Raw genomic sequence first — 19,452 nt, forward strand, 5'->3', positions numbered from 1 at the left:
GTCCATCTTTTGTTGATAAATCACGCCCCAATTATTTGATGGGTCGCACCTTTTCAATCCCAATCTATTCCAAGTTGAAGATACTGCATTTTTTTCATGTGCTTGTTTCAGTTCCAGGAGTAAATCTGAAATATTGTTAGTCATTAGTTTGACCTTTTTATTGAGATCTAGTGACAATGTGTTTACGTAAATCTGATTTTGTTATTTTTAATTCTACTTTATATCCTCCATTATGGCAATGACACGGGGCTCATTGTCGGCTACGGTATCAGTTGACTCGTCAGTGGAACTATGTTTTTTTTCATTTCTGATGGATAATCTTAGAATAGAATTTGTTGGTAATTTGTTTTACTTGCCTCGTTGGTGTTCCAGGTTTGCTCTAAACCTCACCAGTAAATAATGGAGAGAGTACCAGTATGCGAAATGCATTTTTTATGGCATCTAAGACACCTGGTGCTGTGGGCCACGAGGCTTCAAATTATTGCAAAAAATTATAAATCAAAATTCACTTTTTTTCGGAGTCCATATAAATGACTAGTTTTCCCAGAAACGCATTCTATCGTCTCATTGTCGGAACCCCATTAGTTGATGGTCAACTCCCATTAGTTGATGGGCCGGACCATGTTAGTTCAATAATGAGTCGCACCGAATTACTTGATGGGCTGAGTCCCATTCCTAGATAGGTCGCACTCGCACCCATTAGTTGATGGGGCGAACCACGTTAGGTGATGAACCAAACCCGTATTAGATGATATGTACCACCCCGTTAGTTGATACACAGAACCGTGCTAGTTGACCCCATTAAGTTCATTAGTTAATAGACTGAGCTCTTTGGTGGGTTGCACTCCATTAGTCGATGGACCGAACCCTACTACTTACTATTGCTAGACGAAACGATTTCTTAATGTCAATAGTTCTTCCCACATTTCGTACAGTGCAGTTTAACAGTTTTTAACGCCCTTTACCGTGGTTGCACTACCTTGCCCGTATCATCGTAGATAGATGCTCTCTAAAATATGCAATAATAAAATGTGCCAATATGTTTTTTTACTTTATGTATTATAAATCATTTTGTGGCCAAAGTTGACGAGTATGTTTCTCGCCAAAACCTTGACTAGTATTGGTGTACGATTTTGGAAACTTTTTTACAGTTCATAATACAGTAAATGTAGTGTTAATTGAGAAACTTGAAAATTAATTATTTAATTTTGTAATTACGATGGCTCAATTTTTGGTTTGAGCCAACCTAAATTTTAGTCAGTAATTTTATGCAAAATTCTGTATAGATATAATATTGCATTGTTTCAGAACAAATTTGTGCTATGCAAAGAAAAAAATGTACCAGGTAACGAGTACATCGTGAGTTTGTACCCATTCTGAATTCGTATTAGTATGGATTCCCAGGATGTAAGGTAGTAATAGATACACTATGTTTTATTAAAGAAACTCCAAACTGTCAGTAACTGAAGCCCCGGCGTAACCGGGTATCTTTTGGGAATTTCAAATACGCTCTTTGGGGGTGGTGTTGATCACTTAGTTAAAGCAGGGGAGTCATCAACTGCGCATGCGCCAGATGGTCATAGCGTGTCATTGTTTACAAACAAGCGTCTATCCATGGAGGGATCTCCCTCCATGGTCTACCCATGAGCCTTTGCATTTTTAGCGTGTGTTGTTATCGTCGCTTGGGACTCAGTTCCCACGCGTGCGCAGGTGACGACCCTCCCGCTTTAAATGTCATATCAATAAATAGATTGTCGACAGAGTACCGTATCTGTCATTCTGAACGCTGCAGTCGGCGAGGCAATCATGTTACAGCTGAACTGAACTGAATGCACTTGAGCAGCGCCCGCTTACGCCCTCAACGATAACATACCTGTATATTGAAGGGGTCGCTTGATATAATTTGTGTTTTTACATGGTCACGTGTTTATAGTTTTTATTATTTGGACACTCAGATAAATATGTATAGAACATAATTACTTCAGTGATTTGTACATAATTATATTCTGAGAGATACGTATCCTCGGGGGCGGAGCTACGTCACAGACTCGGACGTTCCACGTTGCTAAGACGCGCATCACTGTACCACGTATTTCTATGGGGCTTTGTGCGCGCTGCTGTGGAACGCCGTGGAGCCGGTGAAAACTCGAGAAAACAACACAAACTCAACTTTGAAGTAATCCTGAACAACCAAATTCATATATGTTACACACGTAGGGCTAATCTTGTTACACTGTTCAGGGGACTCTCAACAACCATCGCAAAGTACCGTTTTCTGCGAGTTTTTGGTCTTTGTTTTCACCGCCAGGGTTGCCAGGCGGTAGAAAATGCCCGGATGTCCGCCCCTGAGGATTGCACACGTAACGATAATTATCTAAGCTCGCATAAATTTGTAAACATATTTCAAGACAATGCAGATGTCACATTTGTCGAGGAGTTTAATTATCGGTGGTATTTTCCACATTGACACCTACCTCTGTTGCCCAAATAGTGGGATTACACCTTTTATGCTTTCTATGATTTTAGGAAATGTCCACGGACATTCTGGAACCAAATGTATCACGGTCACCTATGAGTGAGTGCGCCACCAACGGCAAGAAAAATAACATGATATATTAAAGATAATATTTGGTAATCGTAGTCCTAAATAACTATTAAAAATAGCTAGACGTTTCGAGCAATGGCTCTTTATCGATAGCATAGAAGCAAGTGTGATAACGTACAGGTAGAACATAGGAACGTAAGAACGCGCATGAACTATAAGTTAGAATCACAAAAAATTCCACAGTAGAACAAATAACGCGCCTTAGGTAGTGAGCTCAACAAATGAGTTGAACTGTTTGTTAATACCATGGGGTTCTTTAGTTCCAAGACGGAATATTTATTTATAAAGAAAAATAACAAATTCATTGCTGAATATCCACGAATTCTAGCAATTTAGTCATCACCTTGTTACGCAATCTCATTTTGTTATATTAAAAAAATGGTGGTCGTCGCGCCACGCATGCGCGAGATATGGGACTCATATAAACAAAGTTGGCGACTTTTGACTGTTGCGCAGACCAGCGGGTGCAAACTGAGCCTTTACCATGCTTTATTTAGGTATTTTAGGTGATTGGAAGGTATCGAAGGAGTCATCGGCGGTAATTAGTGCAAGTTGCGCCCAGATCAGAACTCATACTCGTAATTTCATTAGAAGAACGCATTGGATTGTGGGAAAATCAATGTTTATCAACACAAATGTCGCACATGCGCGGCACGACGACCACCCTTTAAGATATTTCGTAAATTGGTTACAACATTACAATGAAAGCGTGGCTGTACAGAAAACAACGCACAACAGAGGAAATGAATACTATGGATAACATTTTGATTTTGTAATTGTTTGGAATAACACACAATTTTTATTATATCTTGACGCATGTGGAAATGAAGTACGCCACATCATGTCCGTATGAAAGTTTAAAGCGCGGTGGTCGTCGCGTAGCGCGTGTTCGAATTTCATGTAAATAAACAATGTATTTAACACGCGTTGTATACGTCGCTATGAGTCCCATATTGAACAGGACGCGGTACGACGACTGCCGCCCTTTAAAAATTTTTAACATGTGTCACTTTATTCAATTGCGCACGGATTTATATTACAAGTACTGTAAACGCATCAATAATTCACTGGGTTTTAATTTAGCTATTTTCGCTGAAAGTAAAAACCGCTAAAATTGAATCTACGTGAACATGTAAAATAACAACTTTGAATTAAACTACATGTAGTTGTTTCCTTGACAAGTTTGTGAAATTAAAACACAGTGAAAATGCCCAAAACATCAAAATTAAATGTCAGTGAAATAGATGGTTTCACATTAGTATTATTTGACAAAAGAGGAACCGACATAACTTCTAGTCTCTCGGACAAAACCCGGACACACGTCTCCTCTATAGCGATATCTTGTTGTTATTACTATTAATTGCAGTGTATGTTGTAAATTCCTGGTGTTATGTGTGTATTGTCTGCTGATGTCTCCCGAGATATTACGTCATGGTAATGTGTATATAAGTATATACTAGTACTCATTGTTATAGTCTAGTCATTGTAGTCATGGTAGTACATCCGTGTTCTAGTTGACGCTTTCGAAAAATGTCAACGCAAAGAGTGTAAGTTTGTCCGAGTATTATGCAGTGTTTTATGTTACCATACGTTGAAATTGACACATAAATATTGTTGTACTGCTTATCAACATACAACGTGTGCTATGATCTGGGTAATATAGCGTTTCAATACTCCTGTTTACTACAAAAGACACTAAAAACACATTTTATACATTTTTTTCTAGTGTCTTTGCTTTTATGAAACTCTCCTGTTAGCACGGATTGTGATAATGTTTCTCATCAACGGGAATTTCACAGTGGCAGCTATTTTCTATGTTCAATGAATGATTGCTCCGCCTATTTTACGTCAACGCTATGCCGGTGTATTGTTTTACTAGTAATTGTTTCCGACCACTCTTACGCCGCGGAGCAGCATACTCGGCCTTTGTTTAGTAAGAATATTAGATCATGTATTGTTTTTGATGTCCGCTGTTTTTTTAATTCATGTATACCAATAATTTTATTTTCATTTAACTACCTCAAAAAATATATAACTGACAGTATTTTTTGTATTGGATGTTTTTTTTTTTCTTTCATGAATAATGTTCAGACTTGGTATTGATTTTGTCTTTACAAACCAGTTGTTGTTTCGAAATTTTTTTTCTTCTATTCAGCTATGCGTTTTTGTCGAGGTTTTATCAATCGACGTACTTCCCGAAAGAAATCAGTATTTCAATCAATTTGAGGTACGTTTTTTTTCTGGTTTCGTCCAGGTGTGTGTGTGATTTTCATCCGGGAGTTTTGCCCGGTGCTGTGGAATTCCGCAATGCATGACGGAACGTGCACGCATGCGCAATAATGCACAAGGCTGACTTGCGCCACAAAATGTGATCGATCGAACGTCGGATTGTAATACATTTGTCATGCATTTTACAAAATTTCAACTATACTGATGATATTTTAGATGCAAGCTCGGCGTTATTCTTCTTAGATACTGGGACCAGCAGCAAAATCTGAACGCACAGCTCGCAGGAAGCATAACGTTTGCAGAGTGTGTCTAGGAAAGGCGAGATGTCGTCGAACCGACAAGCTGCCACAAGGCGGCGAAAACGGCCGCAACCGCCCATATACAACGGTGTTTACAACTCGTACGAAGATAAGAACAACGATTTTGTCTGGTATGTCTGCAAAGATGCAAACACACACATCACCGTGCACGATTTACTGCACAAAAAGCAACACACGGTGGCCAAATCTGGATAATACAAAAGATTTCGCTCGTCGTTTACTTTACATGTGTATTTCGTCTCAATGTGTAAATGACTGTATTGTTGGTTAAATTTGTTTCTTCCGGCCTAGATCAGACTCTTGCATTGTTCTTTGCACAGCATCGTCCTTGGTAAATTATGACGTCGATGTCGCACTGTGTTATGTGCAAATTGTTTTACTGTCGTCGCTCGATCAACTGACAACGTGCATGCTTTTAGCATTGTCAACAAAGAAAGAATCGCTCTCACCTCTGCATTCGACCTTCCAGATTGAGTTTGCATAACAGCTGTCAAATGCACAGTATTAATAAAACCATGCGTCGGACGTTGCCATCAGAAGCGTCTAGTCAAATTAGAAAATATGCCAACCCGGACAGTCGGGTGATTGCAAAATTAAAATCACTTTTGTTTAGTCTTGGTTTGCAAAGTGATACATTGATTTGATTTGGAATTCGTGGGAGGCTGCATACCATACCCATGATACGATCCTATTTGCTTTCGCATTTCGAGTTTCATAGTGCAACTGTTAAACATCCTGAAATAGTTAACTTTGAAAAAAAAATGTAGTTTACTTTGAAAAAAATTATGTTTAACCTACTGTTATATGCTTTAACTATTAGCACTAAAAAACAAAAATTCGCGAGCAAAAATAATGAAATCCAATATTGATTTATTATTTTAAAAAATACACCCAAATTTATTCACAAGAATGAGCATGTCTAGCATCCAAAGTGGATCACTGTAACATTTGCAGTGCTCAGTGGGTTCCACTGATGTGTCCTACAATTCATTCACACATGTTGCAGACAAATCTGGTACAATGCTTTCCCAATGGGTGGTTTCAACAGAATATTTGATCTGTACAGTACTGTTTGATTTCTCAGTGTGAATTAATAACTTCTAACAATATCATCATTGCAATATTGGTTTTGTACTTGTTCCCTACATCTTTATAAATATTTATAGATTTCATAATTTATTTGCTGATTGAATATCATTAGAATATTTTCAAATAATGAAGCACTGCACTCCTTGATGGGGTGGTTTGATTCAATTGCCATTGGAATTTTTAAATATATTAATGAAGATGAATGGAATTGGTTTGTTGTATACTAGTACATGTAGATAGTATGACGACTATTATTTCTTCCAATATTCACAAATTTATTTAAATATTTGGCAGAATTTGGATTATTACAATATAAACTAGGCATTCTAAACCATCTGAACTAGCATATAGTGTCCATTAACTTAATATTGAATAGTTTATCATAGTTTAATAGAAAAATGTGGAAAGTTGTCAAAACTTGAACTTGAGTGGGCATTCAATTTTAGTAGTGTAAAGATTGTCAGTATTTTCTGGAAGGCATCAAGGCAGACTTGTTGCTTTGATGTCTCTGTCAAGTTCAAGCCCAGTAATGTGATACCAGTGGAGTGGTGCTATTTTGCAGTTATTTTTGTTCACAGTATTATTTTTGAAATGTCCTCTGTTTTAAGTATGAGTGGTTTATATGCTATAAATCTAACTTGACCATCATTAATAAAGCCAATGTGAAACCGAAAAAAAAATACAATTCTGGTCATGAATGATCTTTGATCTTGTATAGTTTGCTCTAATCAGGTTATGTTGTCTTGCAGAAACTGTCAATTGCAGACAGCCAGTGATTCAGATGATCACTTCAAAATGTCCTAAATTGTTTCTATCATTTCGGACAAAGGCTTAAGTGTTTTCTGTTAAATTGATTGTTTTACACCTAAAATATGACAAATAATTAATGTTCCATTACGCTAGTTTCCATTTCATTTTGGACAAAGTGTTCTACGCTAATTTTGAGACAGCTTAGTCCCTTTTGTTGTACAGACTCCATCTTAGTTACATCAACAAATGAGATTTAACTTTAATTGTTATATCGTAATTCAAAATCCTCATTAATTTAATAATTAATAATTTGTTACTAAATGTTGCAGAACCATTGAATTTAAACACTTCTTTTTAATATTATGAAAATTATAAAATTAAAAACGTGCAATCATTCATGAATCTCTGTCTAATCGTAGTTGGGTCATTGGGTTCTTATTAATGACTGTTAAGAGCTACAAAGACCCATTCAATTTAATAGAACTGGAATTCATTCTTCAGATGTGTCATTTTGAGTTTTGATTTTGATGTGAAACCTTGAATATACTAACCACAAAATTAATTTACATAAAAAATCATAAAATTTACTGATTCTACAAGAATTAAATATGCCAATTTATGAATGTATATTTGTTATGAGAAATTGTTTGATAATATTTAGTAATAAGTCACTTATAAGTGTCACTGAGAAAACCACTTTTGTTATCGATTATAACCTTTAAAAGTATAAATATTTTATTTTGCAGTCCAATTTGTTTTGAAATGATAGAAGAGGCGCATATGACAAAATGTGGTCATACCTTCTGGTAAGTTTATTCATCTTTTATTAGACATACCCACTGGGGATATCCATACTTTGTAGTTTGTGTCTAAGACTCCCACACACTTATAGTGTCTGTGAAACATTTGCAACACGTTTTTTCTGGTTCCAATTTCTTATCTCTTGACTTAAAAATTTAAAATATACTTGTACTATATTCCTTTTAACAAATCTTGGGAAAACTAATAAAAAACTATATTACTACTATATTATAATAGTAAAATAGTTTTATTATTGGTAATTGATACCCTTTCAGCAAATATGGTCGCCATTTTGAGAGGTAAACCATAAGTTTAGACGTATTCAACAACTTGATACTGTAAAATACTTTATTTTAGCTGGAATTGTTGGTAATTTTTGCTGAATATACCCTTTGGGTGTTTTGTATGGGATTTATTTTCACTGGTTTTTTGATGAGTTGAATGTAAAATATAAGAAAAAGGGTATATTCGCTGGATTTTATTACGCTCAGTGAAAATAGAAAGAATAAATTCCAAGTGAAAATAAAGTATTTTACAGTATGTGAATGCACGTTTTTCATGCGCAAGATCACAAGCTTGTTGCATAGATAATCTAATTGGATTTAACAAACTTTTACATATTTGTTTTGGGGAGGGAGAGTGCAAACCACTGAAATTTGCAGTACATGACTACATTATTCAGACTCCCCACATATTTGTGTTCATGGTAATTCATTAAGATGTTAACAGACTTCAATTTCACCCACCACTTAGCAGCAATTGTATTTTAGTGATAGTGTTTTGTGATTCTGACTGTACATGTGAGTGCAGTATAAAATAATTGTTTAAACCTAAGAATAAAATCAAATGTCAGTAATTTATTTCTTATTATTTGATGGTGATTCGCAAACCACAAGTTTCTGCAGATAGCAAAAATGAATGGGGAAAAAAACGGTGTCAGCAGGCACTTGTAAAAGGAATAGTTTTTACAGCTTCAAGTTTTTGTGGTATTTAGTGCGTAGCTTCCTCCCTTTGTTTGATGTTTGGTGGCGCAGTTTCACTTCGGAAGAAGTCAGAATGACGTAAACAGTTAACTGCGACTGGAAGGAGGGGCAGGGGTGTGTTGCTACAATTTCAGAAATTCAGGAATGTAACGTGTGTAAAAGTAATACCCATCGCTGTACAGTGAAAAGTTACTTATTAAAAATTTCACAAGTAAAGCAACATATTGAACCAATTTATGATTCATATAACTTTATTTCACTAATTCAATTTGAGGTGTTTTAGGAGTCCTAAAAAACAGAGGTGCATTTAAATACTGTAAAATACTTTATTTTAGCTGAAATTAATTTTCCCTGAAAAGACTTTTTGAGTGTTTTGTATGAAATTTATTTTCACTGATTTTTTGCAAGTTTAATGTAAAATATAGAAAAAAAAGATATATTCACTGGATTTTATTTTCACTGAATTATTCTTTCAGCGAAAATTAATTCCAAGCGAAAATAAAGTATTTTACAGTAGGTTTGAACTTGTAGTTATATAATGTATAATGTTGCCACTGCTGGACTAACCAAACAATACTGCAGATGAACACCAAAAAGCAATGTTACTGATATATAATGGTGCTTTAATATCCTTGTACATAAAATCCTGGAATTCCACGCTTGACAACCCCAGCGCTCCAGGCACCTTCCTATAAATTCCTGATGGCAACCTGTTTCACATTGTATGTATGTATGTATGCAAGAACAAAGGATCTTGTGTTATAGATCTGACTGACCTTTGACCTAGATACCATGTACACTCTGATAACTTCAGATAATTCTTAGTTTCTTCCCAGGGTGTGTGTTTATATATGCTTTACTAACTCTCTTTAACAGTGTGTGGCCCTGGTTAATGAGATAAAGCTATGTATGCATAGAGCACACCACTTTTTTTTTTTGTCTGCTGGTAATGCAGAGAAATTGTAACTACATTAGGCCAAGAAAGAAAATTTCTCCTAAATTTGTTAAATAAGTTGTGAAGGTGGCTTTTTATCAGTATTTTATTGTGATTTTTCAAAAAACTGAAAAACAAATTTTTTTCTGGAATTTTGCTAAAAAAATTAAGCTGTAAAGCACACAGTTTCAATTGATGCACTATGAGCAGAATGATGAATACTTTTATTCTCGGGGGGGGGGGGGGGGGATAAAATATTTTGTATTTTTCAAATGTTGTTTTCACGCTCGCTGTGTTTCAAAATATTTCAGTAGTAGTGTTTATAATCAATAGTCATGTAATTTATCGCTAGTTCCAGAGGATGGAAATTAAGGCTGTCCACCTGTTCCAAGACAGGCGGGGATTTCAATTGACAAGAGTAAATTTACACATTGCCTGTTGCTGTTTTCTCTATGCTTCCTAAGGATAAACATGGTTAGCACACTGTGACACTAGCAGTTTTTCTCACTGACATGTAACTGGCTATTGGGATTACGAAAAATAATTAAGGTAACTAACCTAGTTATTAAATTATAAACCTCTAATGTATGTATTTTGACAAACTTTCGATTCAAAATGGCCATCATAGTAGGATGTACTACTGTGGAAAAAAAACACAGAACCATTTACTTGCTTCAATTGAAACATGTAATGTACCCCGTCTTTCTTTGCACTTTGAAATTTATTTGATGAAACCTTTCAGGTAGTTAAGTCTATGGTCATACCTAGCATGATTTTAAAGCTCATTACATAGTGCATATTAAATGCAGTATTAATATGCATGTGATAAAAATAGTTTTATATGAACAGACTTTGAACCTGTAGTGCTACATATATATATCTGAAAACTAAGTGTCTGTGTACACGGTAGTGAGTTACCAGTAGTTTAATTATCAGTAGCTGAACTAGATTATTATTGACAAATAAAATCTATCACTGTGTACCTTAAAAACACAATTCTTTAATTTCTACTAATTTGTATTTAATATTGTATTATTATCATGTTTCTGTCATTTCTATGTTCTGTTGAATAAATAAATTAACATGCAGTATACACGAGTTCACCGCTTGGTGCAATTCCGATAAAGCGATCAAACTTAATAATTCATGTTTTTTTGGATCAGATATAATATTCCAATTTATTAAGTGTGATTAACTTGGAATTTAAACCCTGGAAAGAAGGAACTTATCATTCTTTTTTTTTATATCCATAAATTTTGGAGAAAATCCATAGAAATCACATGACAATATTTGTTGGTGTTCATGTAGTATTGGGATATTGGTCAACAATGTTTTTAATATCTATGTATTGAGAAATTGGGACAAACATTGTACAACTAATGCTATTTCTAGAACATTTTTCATTGTGGAAATATGATTACTTGTTTAGATTATATAAATATTTGTTGACTGAAAAAATCTATCAAATATTTCAGTTATGGCAGAAATAGCTGTATGTAGTTTCAGTGGTTTTATTTTAATACACAAATTAGCTAAAGTGCCATTAACCTAAGAATGGAACTTTAACTGAATTTAGAGGTACATTACAACTAGGTACATGTAGATAAATTTTAGACTGCAATGTTTTCTTTGATGTACTGTCTATCCTGGAATTAAAACTTGGCTTGTTAATAGGCAGAAGTCCGTGTTTTTAGCATCATATGAGTGAATGTCTGACGTCGTCCGTGTCAACTTTTTAATTTTTTGACTTCTTCTTGAAAACTACAATTCTATTCTTTTGATACTTAATTGTACCTCAGGTAGACCTCTCTCAGATTTGTTCATTTCGTGATGACATTTTCAATTCTCTAATTTTGATGAATATTTTTGATTTTTTGTTGAAACAGCCAGTCCGATTGCTTTGATATTATACATATAGGTTGACCTCTCTCAGATTTGTGTATTTTCTAATGATATATTCAGTTCAGTAATTGAAATGTGCATTGCTAACAGCGGAGCTATCTCAGCCGAGAGGCTGCTTGTTTAACTTTGGTCTTACAAAAAATATCTTCAAAAAAATCAACCCTTATGAGGCATAAACTAAAGCAATCAGGACCCTCTTCTCAATTCAAACTGGAAAGCACATAGAGTGCAATCCTCTGCCATTTAAAGGCAAATTTAACACTTCACTAATATCACTACTCTGTTGTATTATTATCAAATAGCCTGCTGACACTGTTGTTTCCCCTATTCATCTTGGCTGTCCGTAGAGGTTTTCAGTCAGTATTAATATGCCTTCTTATACCGGTAAAAATTCTCTATCATACTCAAAATGAGCTTTGAATTTCTTTCTGGATACTTGTTTTTCAATATGCAGCCTCTTCTGAAAATTTCATGAGAATCCATTCATAATTTTGTGAGTTGAAAGGCCTAATAGAATACATTTGGTGTTCCGGTGACTGTGTAAAAAGTACTGTTAAAACTATCAACCAATTCACTGTACCATAAAATCTGTATTAGAAGCCACACCCCTAATAGAAGTCACGCTCATTTTTTTTGAACAATTGAGAACCAAATAAATTACCATTTCTTATATGTATAGATGTTCTAATAGAAGCCGCATTCCCTCTGTTGTATTGTACCATTTTAATAAAAGACGCGGCTTCTAATACAGATTTTACAGTAGTAAGAAAAATTGTTTTTTCAAGTGTGCAAATTAAAATAATATTTTGGATGGTTTCAATAAATAGTGATTCATCATTCCAAATAGAAACAGATAACGGAACATTTACAATGATTTGATCTGCCATCAACTGATTTAGCAAGTAATGTGATGGAGCTTTTCTTACAGTATATAAATCTGCCAAAAAATAGTGACGTGACATCAAATTTACTTCAAACATTCATAAAACTATCAACTTGTGTTATGCCTGTTTCGTGTTATGCATGAAAAGTTAAAGCACAAATTCAAAAGATGCAATTTTAAATCTTTACAATATCTTTAATAATTAATACTGATAACTTGTTGATGCTAATAGAAGGAAGTTCATAAAAAGAAAAACTTTAAAGGAATAACAATTGTTGAATAAACATAGAATTTAGAAATAAACAAGTGTCAGCCCTTTTGTATAAACTGGAAACACAGAATTTATTTCAGTTGACCTGAATGAGAAATTGTTCCCTAAATTGTTGTCAATCGCAACCTGATCCAAATTTCTACCAAAATCTACTGGACTGATCTGTGTGTCCATGGCAACCATTCTTGAAAATGTCTTGTTACCTGTATTGTTGTGATGTTGGAGTGCTGGATCGCCATTTGTTCTTACCATAAGGTTTTATTAGCTTAAATTAATTATTAGAAGGGTGTGCTGCCACAAGTCTGTAGTAGATTATTACACGTTTTAAAAATTATTCTGGTCTAAACAAACAGATGGGCCGGAAATTTGCACTGGGTTTCTTTTATCTCAGTTCACAATTACCGGTAGGCACATGCTGCCTCTATTCATGGTATTTCTAAAAAATAAATGGTTAGTTAGTTAGTTAGGCTGTTTGTATCTATGTCTGCATGTCTTTACCACCATTATCTCAAGAACCAATCATTGCATTACAATGAAAATAGTATATAGATGTTTTATGACATACTTAATTAGTTTGGGGTTAAATATTTTCTATACTAATTACCTAATTTGCATAATAATTAGCCAATTTTTTGGCTTCTTCATCGATATCTCAAGTGCCAATCATTATATTTCATTGAAACATACTACATAGATGCTCTTGGAAAATTCAAAGACTAGACTAGTTTTAGATAAAAAATTGATGCATATTAAATATCTTAAATTGCATAATGGTCAGTTTTCTACTATTATTCAAGAACTAATCATTTCAATAAAATTTGTGTAGATATAAGCTTTTCAATGCCTAGACCTGATTTGTTTCGGCCTGGAATCTATGCATCTTAATCATCTAATTAGAATGTGTTTTATGTACATAGATGCATGTGTACAATGTGCATACATGATTAGTTTTGGGTTGGAATCTGTACATATTAATTCTTAAATTTGCATAAATAATCTATTTGTATTTTCACAATCAGACAAGGAGCTTATTAAATTCAAAGATATCAACTGTAGATGTGCATATAAAACGTTTGAAATACTATTTTCATTATCCCCTAAATCTGCTTCTTGTACTTCCAAGAGTAGCAGCATGTTCTTTCTAAGCTTACTTTAATTGTATATTAGAACAGTTTGTACAATGTAACATTCATATGAATGTCACTAATTGTTTTATCTTTTCAGCTTTAAGTGTATCACAAGGAGTCTAGAAGAAAGTAACAGATGCCCAAAATGCAACTTTGTTATCGAAAAAACAGATCAGATATTTCCAAATTTTCTATGTAAGTAACGATTCACAGCATTTTTTAGCTGGCAAATCTAAGTAATAATGTTTGCTAAGTATTGTTCACTGAAAATTCTCTGTTCCATTTTAAAGAAGTAGTCCATTCATATAAAGTCATGTGACAGTTGTGTAATTTCTATTTGAATACAACAAATGTATAACTGCTACTGCATTAAAATTAATTTCAGAAAACATAGAAACTTAGATACTGTAGAGTGGTTAATGTTCTGCGGTGTTTAATTACGTGCTGGAGTTTTGTGCGCGAAAAATAAACACCGCAAATTTGTGTTCCGGGTGGCCATCTTGAATTTTGTTTCACCCATTGAGGTTTCACACAAACTTGTAACACATACAACACAAAAGATACACGAATAAGTGTTTTGAAGCATCAATATTTTTTTTTATTAAAATAATATATCAAATGTAATAATAAATACTACACATCAGTATTAATAGTACATGGATTGCAAGTTTCACCAAAGTCGACATGAAGTTATATAATTTACAGAGAAAATGCATTACGAGTTTGATTTGTGTCAACAGTTTTGTTTTTAAATGTGATCATTAAACAAAACTGTCTAGAATTCCTACGTTTAGAAATCCTTCTTTCAGTTCATCGTGTTGTTGGGAAATGCTCTGTGCGGCAGTAACGAGTCATTTCGCGTGAAGCGGTTTTAGTTCACTTAGCCGGAGATCGAGCGTCGGGTCATTTACACAGTCATTCATTCCTGAACACACACGCTCGCCGTACCAATTCTGGAATTCTCGCTTTATTGCATCCTTAAAGATCTTATTCACGGACAAGTCAAGGGGCTGAAGACGATCTGTGCAGCATGCTGGCACAAATACTACAGAGATGATGTGATCGTTCAACTTCTTCAACAGTTCTTGGCCGTGATGTGCTTTAAAAACATCGATATGGCGACTGCCTGCTGGGTCACTGGAAGTTGAAGCCTCGTCCTGGTTGCATTCACGTACGGTATAATGATGTTGTCGACGTATCGCATCATGGAATTATGATTTGACCAATGACTTTCTATATGGAAAACATCCCAAGCATCGGGAAAATTGTAGCCCGAGTGACAACGATCGGTTTTCCCCTGATATAATATCTGAGGTGGTAAAAAATCACCTGAAGCAAACAATGCAGTAATTTGCCGCTTGTCATGCTATCGTGACTTGACGTGATCCTTGTTTTTCCATTGTCCACTCGCCTGCTGGAATTATCGCAACACCGATCTGGTCCCAGTTGATAACAAGTTCTTGGGGAACATCGTGTTCTTTAACGGTCTTGGTTATCCGTTCAAGGAAAGCATTCATCACTCCGTTGTTTACTGCATATTTGCCAATTTTAGCTCGAATATTTTCATCATTGTGCTGATAATTTCTGCGTTTTCGTTTCCGACTAGCGGATGTTATCTCTTCATTGACAACGGCAATTACTTCAGTTGACAGTTTGCACTGTTCGACGTCGTTGATGTTGTTAGGATCGAGCAAGTTTGGTTCACTTGGTGACGGTAATGGTGCTTTTTTCAACCATTTTATGAGATCGGTAGCCATGTTGTTGTGTAGGTAAGTTGTAGACGATGATTCATGTACGTTTACTACACAGGAGACTGATTTTTTGGGGAAACAAGCCCACTTTTATACACTCATTTCTCTCATGTCACCGCTTCGCCCGAGCCATGTATTGTTTAATATCAGAAGACAGTAAAACAATGAATAAAATTTACAAGTGCGAAATACATAATAGTCCGAGTGCATATGATCGTCGACACTGTGTTGATACCATTGTATTTGTTTTGCCACTTGCGCATTGTTTACAAAGTGGGACGGAAATGGGCAAATGTTTCCTGCTTAGAGAAACTATACAAACTCTGTCACGCGAATTTAAAACGCCGCTAAGCCGTCCGAAATTAGGAATGCTCGAATTTTTTACACCGCAAAAATTAACCTCTTTACAGTAATTTGATTAAAAACTTTTAGTGAAGTGTGGAAGGATATACATTGACAACCCAATCACAGCAAGTAGTCCGGTACTCTCATAGTTACAGTAAAGTGTGGAAGGATATACATTGACAACCCAATCACAGCAAGTAGTCCGGTACTCTCATAGTTACAGTAAAGTGTGGAAGGATATACATTGACAACCCAATCACAGCAAGTAGTCTGGTACTCTCATAGTTACAGTAAAGTGTGGAAGGATATACATTGACAACACAATCACAGCAAGTAGTCCGGTACTCTCATAGTTACAGTAAAGTGTAGAAGGATATACATTGACAACCCAATCACAGCAAGTAGTCCGGTACTCTCATAGTTACAGTAAAGTGTGGAAGGATATACCTTGACAACACAATCACAGCAAGTAGTCCGGTACTCTCATAGTTGCAGTAAAGTGTGGAAGGATATACATTGACAACCCAATCACAGCAAGTAGTCCGGTACTCTCATAGTTACAGTAAAGTGTGGAAGGATATACATTGACAACCCAATCACAGCAAGTAGTCCGGTACTCTCATGGTTACAGTAAAGTGTATCGACTGACATGTAGTGAAGTTGATGCAATCCTGTACTGCCTGACTTCATGCTTTGCAGTATTCTCTCATTACATTATATCATTATCTGCGTGAATGTACAAATGCAGGTGAATAGTGGAGTACATAAAATAACTTTATTTACATTTGTACAATGAAAGTATTGTCTACACATCTCAGCAATACTTTTGCTGTAAAGTGTACTCTGGCATAAATTCTGGTATTTTAATAATAATAAAAAATTGTATTCACGTTTTCTAACAGGTACTGGGAAGAAAATATCAGCCTAACTATTACTTTTGCTTTCAGAGTTTGCGTCAAGCTGTGTCAGTGAGGTTTTTTAAAATTTGCACAATCAAACACACTACATGCACACTGCACTGAGCTAATTTTGAGCGTTCATTTCATAATCATTTGCAATCTGAGAAAGGTCAATCTTATGTCTGTCTAATACATGCATTTGTGTAGTCACCTTCAAATCTTTAGAACGATGTGATCTGCTTTGAAGATCAGCGACAGAAATAGCCCCCCCCCCATTAACAGAACTCGTTATATCCACTGTCGATATTTTTTCGTTCATACAAGATTACGTGATAGTAGACAAATTTTAGAGTTCGATCATTTATTTTTTTTACAAAAATATACTTTCCGATGAAAGCTAGGATGATTAAAGTATTTTTATTCTGTGTTTGTGTTAATCTGCTGATAAGGTCAAGAGGTCAAACTGGATCCAGTAACCTCATAAATTTGCATAATTATTGGATACAGATACTGGAAATTATTGTATTTTGAAACTAATAGGTTACAGTAAATGTAAAATGATTTTTTTTTTATGCCTTTGGTTGCTCTCATTTTTATTATGAATGATTCCAAGACGCATCAGATTTCATTAATTCTGCATCATAGAAAAGTAATGTTTGTTCACTCTTGTACATGTAATTGTTGTGAAGTTACAAATGATATTGTCTCCACGATAATTGAAATGAAAGGTTACTTCAAGTTGAAGAAGACAATTGAGGGCAGGATTTAGGCTCCGATGGTTGGCCCTGCGTATACAGTCGGGGCTATGTCGGGGCTCAACCCTATCGGAGTTCAACCCCAAGGGTTTATTGAAGCAGTAAGGCTTCGTGTCATTGGCACGGGCCTGAAACAATTTGGCAATGTTTGGTCTAGCTATCGTTGCCACATTACAGTTCATATACAAGACGTATGGTAGTATATATTTTATTATATTCGTCACCATCGGAAATGTGTCTTACAATAATCGCTTACAGCGTCAAGTGAGAATAATTATAATAGTTATGCATAGATTATAAATTTAAAGAAAGCATACAGTACTGTTAATATTTAAATCAGTTTGTACGTAAACAAAATAAACTTTAAATAATGTATAAATGTCCCAACTATGTTGATTTCAAGAATGACAGTGGCTGAGCACGGGTTGAGGATACGATGACTGTCGAACTTAGCCGATTCCGGTAGATGATATCACAGGCTGCAGTCCATCAATATCGTCCGATTCTGGTAGATGATGTCTATTTCAAATAAGCTCAAGTTTTGTAGTACGGTCGGTTCTAAGCTTCGCCATACGAGAGCATAGGTCCAATAAGTGGCACTATTAAACAAAGTATACAATGATGAGAAAGATACAATATGGCTACATACTATTCTCAGTAGTTCGTACAATCTCGTCATAGATGTACGTACATTATCCTGTGTAAAGTATAAACAACTCATGCTTCATTTTAAATGTTATAGTTAATACATAAATTACAATATAAATAATGTAAAAGTTACAAGAATGTTGTACTGACAATGGTCAATGATACTCTGTGCAGACGAGCCCCCGGAGCACAGCTTGCTGAGTTTGTACAAGTTTTTCTCCTGTAAACGCTGTCTTCAAACAACACCGGGTTCATTTGACAACACCCTACATGGTTTCCGCCAGAAATAAGGGAATTTATTTTCCAACAATAACCTGGCCCCAGCTTATACCTGGACTTGCGTGTCTCAGGTGCCCCGTGATAAACGTGTTGGCTCGTCTCTCAGTTTGCACACGGACGACTGAAAGCCCGTCCTGCTAGTGCGGCGTCTTGAGTCAGAGTAACGTGTCCTCCGACCACAACACGCAAACACAACAAAGGAATTTTGAATAAATTAAATATAACATACACCTGTTTCTGCATTCACAACATGCACCTGTATACCAATCTAATTTCAACACTGATTCTCGCGCGACACTCCGATAAAATGCTGCTGTTGTGTAGCAGTAGTGTCCAGGCCAAACATCAGTTGTGCAAATAATGGCATGTTCATTATGACAAGCATTCAAACCTGAACTGTAAAATAACACAAACTGTTTTTTCTTGATCATATTTGTAAGTATTTGTGTGATTAATATTGGATTTCCTGATTTTCTTACAGTGAATGAGCTGATTTTGAAACATAGGCAACGAATTGAAGAGAAGAAGATTAAATTAGATGTCCAGGTTGGTGGTTAATTTTTGCTGGTTTAACTTGTCATACTATACCAAAATCTACAGTGTACAGACTCTCAGAGCTTGTTGAAATTCAAGGTAGAGCGACCTGTATTATGTATTATAAAATACTTAATTGATTTTCACTGAAAAGACATTTGGCTTTTTAGTATGCAGTTTATTTTTACTGATTTTTGATGAGTTGAATGGTATGAAAAATTGTATTTACCGTATCTCTTTAATAGGCTAATTTAGGCGTCAGGAAAGATTGAAATGTTCGAAATATTATGCCTATTCAAAAGATTATACAGGACACAGATTCATCAGTACAGCGAAAATCAATTCCA

General features: G+C 35.2%; 1 protein-coding gene across 2 annotated transcripts in view; it reads left to right on the top strand.

Annotated features, from left to right (window-relative positions):
- Positions 1 to 4,886: 4,886 nt before the first annotated feature.
- The window catches only part of LOC102801938 (E3 ubiquitin-protein ligase COP1-like), a 36,336-nt gene continuing 21,770 nt past the window's right edge, over positions 4,887 to 19,452 (top strand). For both annotated transcript variants that reach the window (XR_014926913.1, XM_085492502.1), the window contains exons 1-4: positions 4,887 to 5,264; positions 7,740 to 7,799; positions 13,992 to 14,089; positions 19,053 to 19,117. Coding sequence is in view for 1 of the 2 variants with exons in the window: in XM_085492502.1 (XP_085348628.1) it covers positions 5,158 to 5,264; positions 7,740 to 7,799; positions 13,992 to 14,089; positions 19,053 to 19,117 (330 nt within the window). In the remaining variant the exon portion in view is untranslated. The remainder of the gene's footprint in view (positions 5,265 to 7,739; positions 7,800 to 13,991; positions 14,090 to 19,052; positions 19,118 to 19,452) is intronic.

Source organism: Saccoglossus kowalevskii, chromosome 17 (assembly GCF_978046115.1).
Source record: "Saccoglossus kowalevskii chromosome 17, keSacKowa6.1, whole genome shotgun sequence".
In the NCBI taxonomy this organism is placed as follows: domain Eukaryota; kingdom Metazoa; phylum Hemichordata; class Enteropneusta; family Harrimaniidae; genus Saccoglossus; species Saccoglossus kowalevskii.